The following is a 17,707-nucleotide window of genomic DNA, read 5'->3' on the forward strand; positions in this document are numbered from 1 at the left end:
ACTGGTCCCTGTGAAACTGCTGGATGCCTCTCCCCAACCCTCTCCTCTCTTTGAATCCTTTCCAGCACTTGTTATTGGTGGGAATAGGCAGGGTTGTCTCATTAATGTGTATGTAACATTCTCCCCTCCCTCCTTCCCTTCCTCTTTCCCGCTCCTCCCCTCCTGAAACTGGTTTTTCTTTTCTTAGTGGATATGTGTGTGTGTGTGTGTGTGTGTGTGTGTATCCTTAACATATATTTTATTTTTCCTGTGTTAAGCTGGTTATGAATGTGTTATTTTTACTCAATGTTATAGTGTAAGATTTATCCATTGGAAGTGTATAGCTGTGTATCTTTTATTTTCACCAGTGAGTAGTATCTATTGTCAGACTGTAGTTTTTCATACAAAAGTGTCCATGAATCCTTGTTTTGCAAGTGTCCTCACTCATGTCTTAGGAGTACATATACAGAAACTTGTCTGGTTATCAGTTGAGGCATGAAATGCTGAATGTTAGCGTGAGTGCACTCAGCTTCACTAGGTGGTGTCTAGTAAACTGTTTTCTAAAATGCTGCGTGGACTGGAACTCTTAAAAGCAATGCATGCAAGTAATAGTTGCCCTGTATCTTCAATAACACTTGACACTGCCACATTATGAAGGTTTTGACAACTCGTAGTGAAGTAGCCAACAGCTACTTTCTTACTGAGCCTACCATTTACTATGGGGGAGCAAAGAGCCAGCCCAAACCAAGGCCTCATTAGAGCCTGATTTTAACTGATCTCATAGCCCAGGGACCTGTAAATCATTGCTTTGGACCATTTACCTGATTAAAAAGGACAACAGACCCTAAAGAATCTTTCTGAAGGATGCCACGAATAGGTGGAATTTAATAGGTATTTTTCTAAATGTAAGGTTTCAATTTTATATTTTCTCCCCCCCCCCCTCGTTAATCTCTACAGCCTAGCACACTGCTTGGAGAGGAAACAAGATTAAGTAAACATATGTTAAGTGAATGAATAAATGCTTTTCCAGGGAACTGTGAGAGGAGATAGAAATTGTGGACATAAGAGAACAAGATGGGGCACCAGGTAGGGTGTGTAATCACAGAAAACTTTAATTTCTTTGAATCTGAGTTCCCTCACCAATAAAAGAAAAATCTAGTCCTAAGGAATTGCTGTGGAAAATAAGTAAGATTTCACTTTTACCAAGACAACCCAGAGCAGAAGATTATTATCTTCTGAGATGCAGAATGCTGAAATGCAGAATGTTAACCCTAGGAGGGCAACATAACACTACCTTGTGCTTCCCTCTTCACTCACACAGGAGAAGAGTAAGGCCTAGGGAGAGGGAGTCAATACAGGATGGGACACCTGACTGCTTCCTCCTCCTCATACTCTCCTTTTAGACCTGGGATTAGCCTAACTTCTCTTGCCATCCTTTTGCAAATATGTGTTCACCCAGCCTTCTTTCTTTGGGCCACCCTTTCCTTAATACTGAGAAAGGTCTTATTGATTTCCACCATTTTAAAGCTTTTAATTGATTTCCATCATTTCCTGACCAATTCACCTGACTAATTCTCAATTCACCTTTCCATAAGGACTGAGAAACAGAAAGATAAGGATCTCTGACTCTGCTCCAGTTCTGCTATAGCCACCTCCCCTTTCCTTTCCAAACTACCCCACCAACCAATGTTTTTGCTCATATTTGCCCAGAAGACCCTAACTCTACTCTTCACCTTCCTTAGCCCTATTCATTTTTTTTGATTTGGCCCTAGTGGAACTTTCCAGATGGAGTTAGGAGACCCTACTCCATCTACAACACGGCACCTACATACCATCTGAGGTTTTCTTTAGAAGCACTGATAACGATGCAATGGAACCACATCCTCTCCCCCAGATTGGGACATCTGGGCATTTCTATTTCAGTCCTAGTCCAGTAGTGGGATGTCAAAACTAGGTAAATCTAACATTCTAGCAAGAGATAAGAGCAGAACAGAGATCACAGGACAAGAGAGTGAGCACGATGGCCCTCAGATCTGCTAGCATTTGTCAGAGAGGTAGGAAGAGAAAAGCACCAGGAAGCTCTGCAGAAAGGTCCCCGCAGAATCTCAATCACTCTCATTTCCGGGGGTAATGGCACTGAATGGCCCCTCAGCTTGATGAAAAGGTTTTGTTACATTCCAGTTATTAATCACCTGCAGTTGGTGGGAATGTCTCCCTCTGCGAGGGAACATTTGAGATTATTGCTTAATTAACAAGGTTTATAACAGCACTAATGTGTCCTATTTAAAAAAAAAAGTTAGAAAAATTAGCCAGAACGCAATGCTGTAGCTCATTTAGAAAACTCAGACACTCTGCAAAAGGTCGCTTGACCTTAATAAGGTTTAACTATCATTCTGGAGCTTGTCATTAGGGCAGGACTCAGCTCATTCTTCCTGCTTTCATCTTTCTAAAGAGGGTTCAATACACATCCCATTCTTCTGCCATCCACTAAGGAATAGATTTTAACATCAAAGAGAAAAGCCTTACCAGTCTTGTGTGCATAGAGGCTTTTTGTCATTTTCATATGGCAAATGTGACTACATGTGATTTTCTTTTAAATCATACAAAATAAATACAAACAATCTCAATCCAGCTAGACAGCTTGCCTGGGAAAAACCAGCCAAATACAATCTGGAATAGCTCAAATAATTAGGCTAAAAATGGTGACTGTGTGGTGGGATGGGACATAGACTTCACACCTGTCTGGCTGTAGTAAAAATAAGAAAATAAAACATCAATATTGTGTTTCAGTAAGCAGGAAACCTTGAGTGACAAATGTAATGCCTGAAAACCCAGTTTGGCGGGGCTTGCTCTCTAATAATTTGTATGGGCTTGGGCAAGTAAGTTTCCTTCTCATCTACTCACAGGGCTGGTACTTATACAAGGTTCTTAGGAATCTGTGACGAAAAGCCATCTGAGGTTAGCCCTAGGTGCTCTTGGGACACAGGACAGAAGCACCCACTGCCCTATGAAGTCAGAAACAGTCTCCTGTAGGATGATTCCTTTTAGCAGACCTAGGTGATGAGCATCAGTTAGGTCTGCAAAGCAGGATGGGGTAGTGGGTTGTGTAAGTCTGTTCCAGGCACTGGGAATAGCATGTGCAAATTCCCAAGGTGACAGAAGTTGAGGCTTGGGCAGGAAATAGAGTCTGGTAATTCTGGTAATGACGTAAGAGTCCAAGAGCAACATTCCTGAAAAAAATAAAGCTGGGAATAGAGACAAGGGCTAGATGGTACAGGTGTTTATATGACATGGTAACTTAACTTAGCCTTTATTAATGGGAATTCTGGCTGTGATGGTGTGGTGATAAAGGGATTATATCTGAACAGTCACTCTGGTTACATGATAGGAAGAGGAATATGGATGCTACTAGAAGAAGTAACACATGTGATGACCCTTCCTCTTATGAGGGCAGTGGGCATGAGAAGTGAAGGGTTTAAAAGGTACTGAGGGTCAGAAAGATAGAAAAGGAGGCACAAGAGAGAGGCACCATTCAGCACATCAGGGAATGTAGAAGTTGCAGAAAGCTCTGTGGAGAAGCAAATTTTAACTAAGTACTTGCCCTGAACAAGAGGCTCATAAAACTGAGCTTGTAATGGAGGCAAGGGAGAAAGACAATTATCAAGTAAACATGAACTGCTGTGCAGAGCCTTTAAGTAGGGTCAGGCGGCAAAGCAATGGAGGCACTGCTTGGGAGGGGGAGGCCATGGAGGCCTCTCTGGGTAACAAGCAGGCAGGAAGTGTAGCTCAGAAGGAAGAGCACTCTGGGCAGTGAGAACTGGGGGGAGCTGGAAGAAAGCTTTGGTGGGTAGTAGGATGTATCTGGGTATTATGTAAGATGAGATGAGTGGGGTCACTTGAGGCCAGATCAAGCTTAAGCCAGAGAGGAAGAGCAGTTTTTTTTTTTTTTTGTTTTGTTTTTTGCCAGTCCTGGGCCTTGGACTCAGGGCCTGAGCACTGTCCCTGGCTTCTTCCCGCTCAAGGCTAGCACTCTGCCACTTGAGCCACAGCGCCGCTTCTGGCCATTTTCTGTATATGTGGTGCTGGGGAATCGAACCTAGGGCCTCGTGTATCCGAGGCAGGCACTCTTGCCACTAGGCCATATCCCCAGCCCAGGAAGAGCAGTTTTTAACTGCTGGCATTGGGCACACTGAGAACAAGAGGAGGGCGTGTGGAAGGGGGAGAGAAGAGAGGCTCTGGGAGAGAGGCCCGCCCATGATGCTGAGAGGAAGCTTTGGAATTAGACCTTGGATTCAGGGATGAGAAATCACTTAGCATCTCCCTGTGACAGTTGAAAATACTTCGGGTAGATTGGGGGTATGGAAGGCAAATGGTGGGAACCTCACCAGAACAGAAACAGTGCAGACACATGCTTTAAGAAGCCTGGACATGCCAAGGAAGACAGACACAGCAGCAGCTAGGTGACAAGAGTGGCCTCGGAGCGCTGTGTTTTTGTTAGAAATGAGTAAAGTACATGCAACCATTCTGGGAAGGGACCAGGAGAGCAGAACACAACTGGACTAGGTGTTAGGAAGGCCCATGGACTGCGATGCAGAGCTGAGAGAGAGAGAGAGAGAGAGAGAGAGAGAGAGAGAGAGAGAGAGAGAGAGAGAGAGAGAGATAACCAACAGCCTCAAACAGGAGAAGGAAACCTTTTCTGGAACAAGATGCAGAAGAATGGGGATGACAGTTCAGCCTGTAGGTATGATAGTTGAAGCTGTGAAAATTCCTTTGCTTCTCTCTGTGGAGGAAGAGACAAGGCCATCTTTTGAGAGATAGTCTGCCATGTTTTGAAAGTAGAGGAAGTTTACCAAGGGCCTGGAAAGTGGAGAAGGGGACCAGGGAAGGGAGCTTGGGAAGACTTGGCATAGTCTGCGTGCGGTGGCCCCAAGCCAAAGAGCTGACGTGTCCACTAAACAGTTTCTGTGCTACCACTCTAGGGAGTCCTGACTACTTTAAGAGGAACGTTTGCAGCCGGGGAAAAGAAGCATGGAAGAAAGTGATTTGGAAAAAAAATCACCCTGAAGAATCTTTCTTTTGCTCAATTCTCATTGAATGGGTGCCAGGCATGGCACTGGACAATAAAATGTGGGGAATCATTATAGGCGTCCACCCTAAGGCAGCTACACAGCAGATAATGTGATAGCAAAGTATGACAATGGTAGGGACAGCCAGTTATCTGACAGCCCCTGGGACCTGCTGTATCACATCCTAACAGGTGTCCCAGAACCGGAGTTTGGCTAGCTACAGGCAAAGCAGGGATCCCTCCACAGGAAGCCTTTTTTCATAGAGCGACCTCCAAAATCAGTCTATTCCATTTCAGAAAGTAGCCAGACGGAAAGGTTTTTTTTTTTTTTTTTTTTTGGCCAGTCCTGGGGCTTGGACTCTGAGCCTGAGCACTGTCCCTGGCTTCTTTTTGCTCAAGGCTAGCACTCTGCCACTTGAGCCACAGCGCCACTTCTGGCCATTTTCTGTATATGTGGTGCTGGGGAATCGAACCCAGGGCCTCATGTATATGAGGCAGCCACTCTTGCCACTAGGCTATATCCCCAGCCCCCGGAAAGGTATTTTTTGAGTACCTAAAAGTAAGTGGCTGCCTAAATCAATTCATCACAAGCTAGCCATGCAGAGAGGCAGCTGTATTACAAGAGAATGCCCCTGAGCAGAGTTGGGGCTGTGTGATTTTCAACCCAGTCTCTGAATCTTGTAGCTGTATCCTGAGTTTAAAGGATGGTCCCTTCTTAGTATCTTGCCAGCTCAACTTCCAGAATACATCCTAAATCTGTCCATTTATCTCTGCTTCCCCTATTCTATCCTTTGTGGCAGCACCAATCCCCCTCAGATCACTGCCTCAGTCTTCTTACTGACCTCTCTTTGGTTATTCCTTCACCCTGACCAAAGGCTTCCATTGCCTCAACCATTAGTAAACACAAGATACTTGTCATGGCCTACATACACCTAGCAAAACTGTCTCATATCCACTTCCCTGACCTTGCTCTTCACCTTTGAGTTTCTTCACCCCTTGAGCATACTGGATTTTGTGCTACAGCTCCCTCTGCCCAACTTGCCATTCCTCAGACCTTCCCAGGGCTGTGTGTGTTCCACCTCCAGCTAGAGGATCCTCCTTCTAGTAGGCCTCCTCCCACCCACTAACCGAAGCAGCCTTTGGTCCTATCACATCATATAATGACACTCAGAGAACCAGACACTGACTCGATTGTGGACATATTTGTTGCCTTCCCCCAGAACCTGTTCAGACCACTAGGTCTGCTTAAAACACGCATGCCATTCACTGAGTCTCACTTTCTCCATCAGAATGTGGAAGACTGGCTCTTGGAGGACAATGGTTATGAGCCAGGTTTTGAAGGCAGCCCTGCTGCTGGGACTTCTGGCTCTCATCTTGCCAGCTTCACAACTGGAACAAGTTCCTAAGTAGCCCTGTGTCTCTGTTTCCTTATCTTTACAAAAGGATAATAATAGCAGCCAACAGTTGGGTTGTTCATGAGATAATGAGTTAATACATGTAAAAGTGTATCTTAAGACAGGCTCATTAAAAAAAAAACCAGAACCTGAGACATAATAAGTGCTCAAAATAATTAGCAATTACTATATTCTTTCTTCTCCCTCTGCTCTGCTATCTGTTCCTTTGTTTTGTGTTATCTGTGCAATAATGCATTGTCCTTATGTTCTTCTTCACCTTGAGACACTGAGCTCCTCATAGATGTGCAGTCTTATTCTTCTATGTGTCCTCAAAACCCAGCAGAGAGTCTGGTGATGTGTAATGGTGAATGGAGGGAGAGAAGATGTGAAAGAGAAAGGGAAAAAGAAATGAGAAGATGCAGAAATGAGAGATATGTGGTCCTGGAAGAAAGGAGGAAAGGAGGAAGGGAAGAAGGGAGGGAGAAAAAGGAAGGGGAAAAAAATCAGAGTCCAAGATATTTGTCTCTTAGGAGACATATGTCTCTGCCCTTTCAAAGAGTACAATGGAAATGACGTCCAGTGATAATCAATCAGTCTCTCTCATTTACTGCTCCAGGCACAGAGCTAGCTCCATAAGAACTGAGGCCCTGCCAGAACCTATACTGCTCCCAATACACACAGCACTCCTCTCCCATCTCCACACTTTTGTGCCTCCCGAAGCACCTCTCTACACACCTGTATCTCCATGTCTGACGTCTCTGGTTTTCTAGCTAAGGGCAGCCTCCTCTCTTGAGAATTCCCAGCATGCAGCTGTGCCTATCTCATTGTAGTTCCTTGAGCTGTATTTGTGTCCATGGCCATTCGCCCTGTCCTTGTTAGTGACATCTGCAATATCCGCTCCGGTGTGACTGTCCCCTGCTCCAGGGCCCAATACACAGGAGCTTCAGTGTCTTTTCAACTAAACTGTGCCTAATAGGTTACTGGTAGAGTAAGATGGAGTGTCAGCCATGTGGCTCTGCTCTGTGACCTACCTCGGACAATGCTTAGCTTGTGAGGCGAGAGGGGAGGCTTTGGGACTGCATCCTTCTTTTTTTTTGTGGCAACTCCTGTGACACTTCTGTTTTTCAGAACATCTGTTCCCCAAATCATGACTGCCAAGTTCTTTGTGTACTTGGAATCTCCTTGGGTTACTTGTAGCTGGTGCCATTTCTCCTCATCAACCCAAATCCCGCTTCCCAGATGGACCTGAAAAAGATAAGAACATCACACCTGTTTAGTCTGACAGGTGGGCAGCTGGAAGACATGTTTGTCTTTAAAAAGCACTGCTGCACAACTATCAGGAATTCATGCCATACACAGTAAGCTAAATGCTCTTTAGGAGTAATAATACCTATTATTTACCGAACACCAATAATGTGCCAGGCTTTATTCTAAGGCTTTATACTCACTGCCTCAAATCGTGGCAAGCCTGGATGGATGGTGTTATGACAGCAGTAAACTTCAGATGGAAAACCCAGGTTCATCAAGGTGGAAATAACTTTCCAGCAGTCATCCAACTAGTATGTGGCAGAGATGTAATTTCTAACTATATTCATGTAATTGCAAAGCTAATCAGAGCCTGACCAAATCTCAGGACACGTATGTTTAACTCCTTTATATGTTATACTTTAGAAAGACCAATCTCAGCTGGGCTGTGTGGCTCATAGCCTGGTAGCTATTCAGAAGGCTGAGATCTGATGATCATGGTTCTAAGCCAGCTGAGGCAGGAAAATGTGTGAGACTATTGAAGCTATTACTCTTCAGTTAACCTCCTCCAAAAAGCCAGAAGTAGAGCTGTAACTCAAGTGGGAGTTACATGCTAGCATAGCATTGAGTGAACAAACTAAGTGAATAAGCTAAGAGATGTGACCAGGCCTTGAGTTCAAGCACCAGTACCAGCACACACACACATAAAAAAAGAGGAGGAAGAGAAGAGAATAGTAATAGTAATAATAATAATAATAATAATAATAATAATAAGAAGAAGAAGAAGAAGAAGAAGAAGAAGAAGAAGAAGAAGAAGAAGAGAAGAAGAAGAGAAAAGGAGGAAGGAGGAGGAGGAGGAGGAGGAGGAGGAGGAGGAGGAGGAGGAGGAGGAGGAGGAGGAGGAGAAGGAGAAGGAGAAGAAACAGCAAGCAGTTTCCTTCTAATGTAAACATTTTGGGACACATATCTGGGTGTGAAGTAGATAGTTAAAGTCTTCCTCAACAATTCCATCTTACAGCTCAGCTTGAAAGCCCTTTGCAGCTCATGAGGTGAGTGCCTGCCCAGGTTCTGCCACCACTAAGGAATATACCTGTGTGAGCCCATCCCCCTGCACTGAGCTACAGGTTCTCTGCCTATCAAGTGGGAGACATGATCTCATCTCCAAGTTTATCCTTTAGTTTCAAAACACCTATGCTTTTTATCAGATGAAGTATAACCACCATGTACCTGGGTTGATCCTGATAGCATGTAAAACTGAACCCAATCTTATACTACCTCATAAGGGAAGCAGCCAGAAAGTTGGCATGTAGAGTCAATAAATTACTATAGTCTCTCTACTCCAGAATGATCTTGCAAGAAGCCACAAGCTTTTAAATCTGTGCTCGTTCTGCCTCTTAACAACTTGCAAACCAGTTGCTAAGATGAATCATTAAAACATAGTTTTGACTTTGCCACTCATATTGAGCTTCTGCTGAGACTATGAAAGGAGGAAGTGGCCTCTGTGGGATAGAGGGGAGGCTGCTGCTAATGAGCTGAACTTTCCAAGGGGCCTAAGGAGGCTCAGCTGAAGGTTCTTGTTTCAGAAAGACTTGCAAGTTGCCATTATCACAAGATCAGGAGATGTCTCAGGAGAGGTCATGGTCTGAGATACTGTCCACCCACCCAAACAGATGGCAAACCACAAGAGCAATTGCTCAAAAATGATTAACGATCTTTCTGGTAAAGTGTGGCTTGGGAAAGAAGGTGGGCACAGAGATGGACAGGTCAGCCAGCCACACTTCTTCTTTACCAACTACTGAGGTTTTCTAACTATCAAAAAGGAAAGAAAATAGTAACGTAGCTTATTCTCCACTGGTAGGAAGCAAACAATCCACCTGCTACCTCTGACTTCACTTCCTTTTGCTTAAAAGATCGTTCAGACCACAAGCAGTGATTGGAAACTCAGATTCACCTGGCCTCACTCTGCTGCCAACGTTAATATTGAAAATCAGTTTGTTCTGCTCAGAAGGATAAGCAACCCTGGGGTGAGACGTGCTGTCTAGTCAAAGCTGACTCCCAAGGTCAGATTGGGCCTTTTCCTGCAGGTGGAACTGTAGATGGGTGGTCTGTGCCTGGTGAGTGTTCTGACGCCCCCTGATGGATCCTTACTCAACTTCCTTTGATGTCATTTGAGTCACTCACACAAACTTCCTGAGATAAGGCAAAACAAGCAACTTTGAATTGGATAACGTTCTGAATCAGAACACCTTAGAATGGAAGATGACTCTTTTCTATTCTGGATCCTGCGTTCCTATCATTTTTTAATTTGTTATTCTTAAAAGTAATACGACAGCTTAACCCAATGCTTTTTGAGAAGAAAGCAGACATTGATATTTTTTGGAGTACCTATACTGAACTCAATTTATTTAATCCTCAGTATGACCTTAAGAGATAGAAATAGGTTGAAGCTAGTATCCCTGTTTTGTAGCTATGAATAGAGATTTGAAGAGTCTAAATTACTTTTTACTAAAATATGCAGTAAATTTAGAAATCATTTAGATTTTAATTCAAATCTAAATGACCCAGCTTTCCCCACTGCCCCCAAGTGTCAAGGTGATACTAATGTAGTCAAAAAGAGAAAAGGCAACACATTACTGCTCAATCCTGAGATTTCTTCTGCATCTGCCAGCCATGCCCTGTGCCAGCCAATGCAGTTTACCCACTCAGACAGGGAAACTAGGAAAGAAGCCATGGGCTGGACTTGTCTCCAGTCACTGTACTTAGCCATCATGTAATCACTGACATTAATAGTCTTAAAACACTGCTTTCCTTCTTTGACGAGGTGACCTCAGCAGTCTCTCAGCTCTGTCTGTGTTCATATGTCAATCCCTTGGAACAGCTTCCTGTCTCTTACCACATCAGATCTAATCTCTTCAGAATGACTTTAAAGATTCATGAAGATCCCAGGTCTATTCTAACTATGAACTTAAAGCATAGGTCTATCCATCTACGAGTCTCCTGAGCTCCTCCACCAGCTGTAAAAGCAAAGAGAGTATGTGTGACAGAGAAGATGGTCCCTGAAGCTGCTATCCCTGGGTAAAAATTCTGTCTCTTCCTACTAGAGGGTTAATGGCAACCAGCTACTTTATAAGCTGTTACTCTTCTCAACTATATAACAGGCAAATCATCTCCTAATTCATACAGTTGCTTTGACTAAATGAGATGAGCTAAGCTGGTCACCAGTGGTTCATGTCTGTAATACTAGCTACTCAGGAGACTGAAATCTGGGAATAGGAGTTCAATACCAGCCAGGACAGGAAAGCTAATGAGACTCTTATCTCCAATACCACTTGAGCCAGAGTGAAGCTGTGGCTCAAATGGTAGAGCACTAGCATTTAGTGTAATGGCTAAGGGCCATTGCCCAGGCCCTCAGTACAGACTGCTTCCCCTGCCTCCCCCAATCCAGGAACTGTTACATTCTAGGCCTTCTTTCCCCTCTCTATGTTTCTGCTCATGTCATTCCCCAAGTCCAGGAATTAATGTCTTCCATTTGGTTACCATAATCCTGCTAATCTTTCCAGCCCCAGCCTAAAATCTAGGAAACACTGCTCCAGGGCTAAGTTCTATCCCTTCTGAAACCTCCATCCCATGTAGAGTCTTTATCCCAATCCCAGTCAGTGTGAGGAGAGATTAAGGCTTTGCCTCTCCTGCTCCTATAAAGTGATCAGGACCAATATGAGCATGAACAGTAAGAAACAGCTGGGTATACTAACACACCTTAATGACACTGGCTTTCAATTCTGAGGGGTTACTGTTCATCGGAGAAAAGAACATTTTCTGACATTTATTTGAGTAGAAGGCCAATTAATCTTATAGCACAGAATAAAATGGCCCCAGTTAAGACCATTTGCGGGTCTATCCTGGACACTTGAGACAAAGCCTCAGGAGGTCAGTATACTTGGGGCCACCAGAGCAGTGTCCAGCTCTCAGGGGTACAGTAAAATTGACTAGAAAGAGCACTTGCCCAGGAACCAGGGGGTGTGGCTTCTTGTTCCTGCCTGCCTCTAACCTATTCAGCAATCGTAGATGAGTCCTTTCTCTAGATATGTTTCCTCAAGCATACCATGAGTAAATTATATTATTTAATGTTCTTGGCAGGCTTATGATCCAGTGAGTTTTTTTTAAATAAAATATCCTCAGCAAAGAAAAGTAATGTGCTTCATGAGGATCCAAAGTAACTTGTGTGGTATGTCCTATTCATGCAAAGTGCCGAGACAGCTGAACAGAATGTTAATATTATTTGTCAGGGAAAGTGATTAAAAATATGGCATCAAAGTATTTCCTTGTGAATACTTTAAAGGACAAAACAGATTTCCTAGTAGTAAATGAATCCCAATCCAGTGCTCCGGGCCTTTCAGATATTAAAGTCTCTACTTGCATGAAGAGAAGGAAGGGCCAGAGAAGAGAGTGGAGCCAAGCACAGCAAGGGCTGCTCATGGGATGAGGGTAGTGCCACTGTGGAAAGCTGCCAGCCCTCTCCAGGGTATCTTCTTTCCTCCCCTTTAATAAAGCTCTCTGCCTGAATACAAATTAGCCCCCAACAAAAACAAGGTGAGTTTTATAGCAACATGTTGGTTAAAGACAAAAGACACTTTCAAGATCTATTGTTCAATTGATAGGCAAAGAATTAAATGAGGTTTCTATATCTGTTTCCTTGGGGAGAATGTTACCTTTGCAAAAGAGGCCCCCTTGCAATGTTTAGAACTGTCCATCATCCTTCAAAGCAAGAGAGAAATAGATTTCTCTTGGAAGCTACTTTAAGAAAAACTGCAGTCACTCCATTATGTGGTCATGGCTAAAAGAAAATCAACACACCCAGGCTAGTCTTCTGTTCTTTTATCTTTAACTGGGGAAGGCTCACCAAACTTAGATACACAGTTTGAGTCCAAAAAGACATCTGGAGAGAACCAATCTGATCTGTCACTCATAGTAAGGATGCTGAGGTCCAGAGAGGTGAAGGACCTGCCCAAGGTCACACAGGTAAGACAGAGCTCTGCTACAAACTCAGGCTTCCCACCTCCCACAGTTCTCTGCAAAGCTGGCTGGTAAAGTCTGTTGAGTGGAGAAAAGACAAAGCCTGGGTCTGCATCAGCCCTGCTCCTGCAGGGGAGGGAGCACTCAGTGGGAGATGCAGGGAAGAACAGCATATCCAAGAGAGCCCTGAAGACTAACACGTTTCATTTCCTCAGCTTGACAATATTTGCTTTGGCTCAGGTTGGCCAGTTGTGGGGTTATATCTGGACAAACCCAAATCAAACAATCTTTTCTTTTTATCTACCCACTAGGGAACAATACCAGATAAACAGAGACCTTTTGTAGCACAAGGCAAGGAAAAAAAATGTACTGACACAGATGACTCTTTGGGGAAAAGTCAGGGTAACGTCTGTAATGTGTGCTGTGGTGGCAGAGGATATAACACTAAATCTGGACTTTACTCCAGCCTACACAAAGGCCTTTGTTGGATTTCCTCAAAGATGAATTCACCTGGGTCTCACAAGAGTGTCAGGACAATTTCCTCCCTTGCTCTGTGCTATATCACATGACTTTAAGATTTCCAATGGCTATAGCTTTACTGGTAGTATCAGTATACTACCAGTGCATTTGCTTTCTTTCATGATTTGTTTTCAGGAGTCACACAAGAAAATCTGGACAGTTATCTGCAGCCTTAGGATTGTGGAGCAACCACCACTGAATGTACAAGGGAAGGCAGCTTAGGGACAAAAAGTGTTTCACTCCCCTCTGCATCCCTGGTACAGGGTGGAGGCCGGGAATAAACTTCATAAATGGTGAGTGGAAGTACATGGAGTTGCTATCTGTAAACCAGGTGTTTCAGTTCTGGTTCACGATGTAAATGTTAGGCATCTGGTTTTATAGGAAGGCAGGACAACTTTCATCCAACTAGTACGGGGATGGGTGTTTTTTTCTTTTAATCTTTCTCACTCATAAGTTATTTAAAAATGTCATCTTAATTTTATAGTTACTCTGGCCCCACATTAGAAACAAAAAGAAAAAGGAAGAGAAAAAGTCCCAGCAAACCTACACTAGTTATTGCAAATCAATTTTGGAAATGGTCATTCAGGGCTGGGCCGGGAGGCCAACCAGCCCAGCCATTTTGGAAAGCTCCCACCATACTCTCCACTTCACTCTGACTAGCAGACGCTTGCAGGGAATGGATATTGAGCTTAAAACACTACCTTGCCATTGTCTAGGATATACTTGTCCATGACAGGTGCAGGAGCAGGGAAATAGGACGACGTATTTGCTTCCTCACTGAAAGTGCTCCGTAACTCCGGCTCGGGCTCGAGACATTCTGACTTTACTTTTTCCAAGTCAATGGCGGGACCTAGGCAGTTAAGAAAAGAGATCTGTCTAGAACTCCAAGGAAAATAAAAAGCAAATATTGTTTTTAACTATGCATCTATCAGCACATAGTGGCACAAAAATATGGTAGCTTATTTTTGTCCATTGTTCTACACTTAAACCCAGACTTGAAAATAATATGACGTATGAATGTCACAAGGGAAAAGGTGAAAAACTGGAAGACAAGAATGGACTAGACTCTAATTAAGTAAGAACGAGAGGAACACTTCTAGGGTGTCATTGTTTACATGGAAAGGCAGGGACTTAACTTCCTGCACAGGAGAAAAGGTTTGGTTCAGTCTGTGTTGGGTGAGCAGTGACAATGACTAGAAATGGAAATTGTGTTCTTGCTGAAAACTCTGTGACAGAGGAAGTGAGGGCAGTTATGGGGAGAAATATAAAGGACTTTGTATCTGGATAGAGACATTCCCACCAAGAAATAAAAATACAATATAGATTAAGCCCCTGATTGCCTGATCCAGCAGCTACCTTGATTTTTATTTTAATGCAATCAACACAAATGATGTCAGGTTTAAACATTGAAAGGAAGCTGGGTAAGGAAAGCTAGATGGCAGTGGTTTCTAAGGGAGATATTTACTCTCCATTAGCTTTAAAAAATTATGGACTTTTTTTTTATCACCTATTGTGTCTTGATTACCTAAGGGCACAAAAACAGGATGAAAATGGGTAAATAAGGCCAAATGACTTGATTAAGGAACATTTCTAAATGCCTACAGAGTTCAGCATGCTAAAATTCTTCCTATGCAAACACTTTGCTTGTTACCTGGGATCAGAGAATGTCTGTGGAAAAGCATTCAACTTAGTAACCAATGACTTAATTCAGGTCCAACCTCGCATCCTAACCTTGTGGGTAACTGGGTCTAAAGATCTTTATGTTGTCATCTCCTTGTGCAGGGATCAATTGCCACAACCTACACTTTGGCTTGCATCAGGGAAGGCAGTGGTGATTTTGTTACTAAAATCTTTCATGACAGGGTTTCCCAGACCAAGAACATCATTCCTGAGTTTCTGACAGCTGCCAACTGAAAGAATCTCTGAATTCCCCACAGATTTAGACACACACCCTGCACAAAGCCAAATACAAGATAGCTGGGGAGCAGAACAGTGCAGATGAAAGCTCTTGCTTCATCTTGGTAGAGAGAGATCTCCAGTCTCATTCCTGGCTCACCCATGTTTTAATTGTGCAACCACATGGAAATGAGCTACAGATGCAGAGGCTGGCAGAGTGATAAAGCGTATACTGTTCAAGGATTTGGGTCTAGGTCTTACTTTTCCCTTTGTCCCCAGAACCTGCCACTGAGTAGGTTCTCTCTGAATGTTGAGTGAATCAAAGAACGGCAACAATGAATGACTCATTCTAAGGTTTCAGAAGCAGATATCCAGGTTTCTCTTCTCTGTACGTGATGTCAGGTCGAATCTCTGAGCCACAAACAAATGGGACACTTGATCTGGAAGAAGGTAATTACTTCTGTTTCCTCTAAAGCACCGGCTCAGTTGGTACTGGTAGCTTCCTCCTGCTCTCATATTCAGTAACTGGAAAAGAGGATAAGTAGGGAAAAGCCATACAGCCACCGGCTTCTGGCTTATCTTTGGCAAGATCATGTCCCTCCTCTAAAGTTTTCTTCCCCTTTCATGAAGGAAGGCTTTGGACAAAAGAAGGAGTCCATTCTAGCTATGACTTTCATCTGACTCTCTCCTCTTCTTCTCTAGAATGGCTGCCAAAGAGATCTTGTCCTTGAACTTGTCCTTTCTTGCTTATATTCTGTACTATCCTCAAAATCAAGTCCCTCACCAGAGCCTCCTGATGGCCCAGAAGAACTGGCCACTTCTCACTCTAGGGCTCACATCTTACTCCTCCCTTTGCTGGGGTTGTACTGATGATGTCTGAGTTTCGAGGCTGACTTCCCAACCCATATTCAGGTTGGTCCCAGGTAAGGGTCTCTACATTGCAAATTGGAAACTGATTGCAACCATCCACTTATCTGTCTGTTTTCAGTATTAGATTGTAAAGGTCTTTTTGTTTGTTTGTTACTAAGTTCTTCAAGAGCAATGTTTTACTCTCTTTGTAATCTTAGAGCCTGGGGATGGGGTGGGGGTGGTAGCCCAGTGCTTGGCACTCGTAGGTTCATAGTATATTCTACATGACATGAAAAAGGAGAGAGAACTGGAAGTTCTTTAATGAGCTTGGGCAACAACTCTGCAGTAAAGGCCTGCTGCTAAGAAAGGGTGCTTAAGGGAAGAGGTATGGGAGAGTGTGGGTGAATCAGAATGTCTGTGACCTTTCTTGTTGCCTGAGAAGTAGATATCAAGACTAAGTAAAAATCAGAAGCAGCTAATGAGGAAGATGGACAGTTCAAATGGTTGCAGTTACACACATAGAACCCTGCCTCCACACTGCAAGTAGAAATACATGCAAAGGACCCCCATCATCAGAGACTCCTATCGAGTCAAAGTGTCCAGACAGCTGTTTACACAACACACACACACACACACACACACGCACGCATGCACGCACACACACATTCTTCTTGGACTTCTATACTGTATTTGTGCCTTTACCCATTTCACCTGTCAAAATCCACCAGTGACTGAAGGCCTGAATCAAATGCCCCCTCCTCCATTAGGCTTCCCTGTCCCCTCAAAGGCAGTAGGTAATTTCATCACCTGTTGGTTTGGGACTTGAAGCCACTGGGGTGTAAACACTGGGTTTTCAGTTGTTGTGGGATTTGATCCTCCTTCGGGGTTTGGATTCTCCTTGCTCCTCACGGCCACTCTTAACAGCTACATCTGGTGCCCTCCCTTATTTTTCTGTCTCTACCACAGGTGATGAAGCTGGGGGCACACAGGGGTTGTGTCTTTTTATGTCAAGAGACCGGGGCACAGGAAGTACCTTCTATCTTATGGGCCATGATTTATAATTAAGTAATTACTTAACCTCTCTGACCTTCTAGCCTTAACTCAATGGAGAATAGGAACAAGCAACTTGGCAGGATTACAAATGACATGTGAATGTGAATTCTTGAGAGTCTGGCACCAAGTGGGTGCTTGGGAAATACCCTCCACTGTCCATTCCCTTACATACATCATACTCATGTGCTTGCTTTCATCTAGGCAAAACTGTGGGCTCTGTGAGCCAGGCCGCTGCTGGTCTGCTCTTACCCCCAGTACCTAGCAGAAGCCTGGCACAGAGCAGGGCCTGGCAATCCATACCCAGCTCATCTCCTGTGTGCTCATGCTGGCCTCAGGGAGCTTGTCAAACATTGATACTACTTACTAGGATCTCTGGCTCTCTAGGTAGGATATTTCCTAACATCCTCAGTCAGAATCATTCAACCCCTGGGGTCTGTGGGTAACAGCTACCTCCCCTGAGAGCACGGTACTGCAGAAGGTACCTGGTACCTAAGCTTCAGGAAGGGTGATAGTAAGAAAAAAAACAGTCAGCAGCACATCTTGAAAGGGACATCAGCAAAGTCACTTCACCTCGCTGTACCTTAGCTTTCTTATTTGACAAGGAGGGCTACCAAGAGCCACTGTACAAGCTGCCAATGTCTCTAGAATTGCCCAGGACACTGGCAGGCACAAGACAGAGGCTCAGAAAATGGCA

General features: G+C 43.9%; 2 protein-coding genes across 2 annotated transcripts in view; both read right to left on the reverse strand.

Annotated features, from left to right (window-relative positions):
• Agbl4 (AGBL carboxypeptidase 4) overlaps positions 1 to 17,707 on the reverse strand; it is a 1,006,503-nt gene that overhangs the window by 191,287 nt on the left and 797,509 nt on the right. The gene's annotated exons all lie outside the window — the stretch shown is intronic.
• The window catches only part of Bend5 (BEN domain containing 5), a 50,754-nt gene that overhangs the window by 792 nt on the left and 32,255 nt on the right, over positions 1 to 17,707 (reverse strand). Inside the window, exons 4-5 of the mRNA XM_048351275.1 lie at positions 13,917 to 14,065; positions 7,470 to 7,683 (exon numbers count right to left, since the gene is read on the reverse strand). Of these exons, the coding sequence (XP_048207232.1) occupies positions 7,470 to 7,683; positions 13,917 to 14,065 (363 nt within the window). The remainder of the gene's footprint in view (positions 1 to 7,469; positions 7,684 to 13,916; positions 14,066 to 17,707) is intronic.

Source organism: Perognathus longimembris, chromosome 7 (assembly GCF_023159225.1).
Source record: "Perognathus longimembris pacificus isolate PPM17 chromosome 7, ASM2315922v1, whole genome shotgun sequence".
NCBI classification, from domain to species: Eukaryota; Metazoa; Chordata; class Mammalia; order Rodentia; family Heteromyidae; genus Perognathus; species Perognathus longimembris.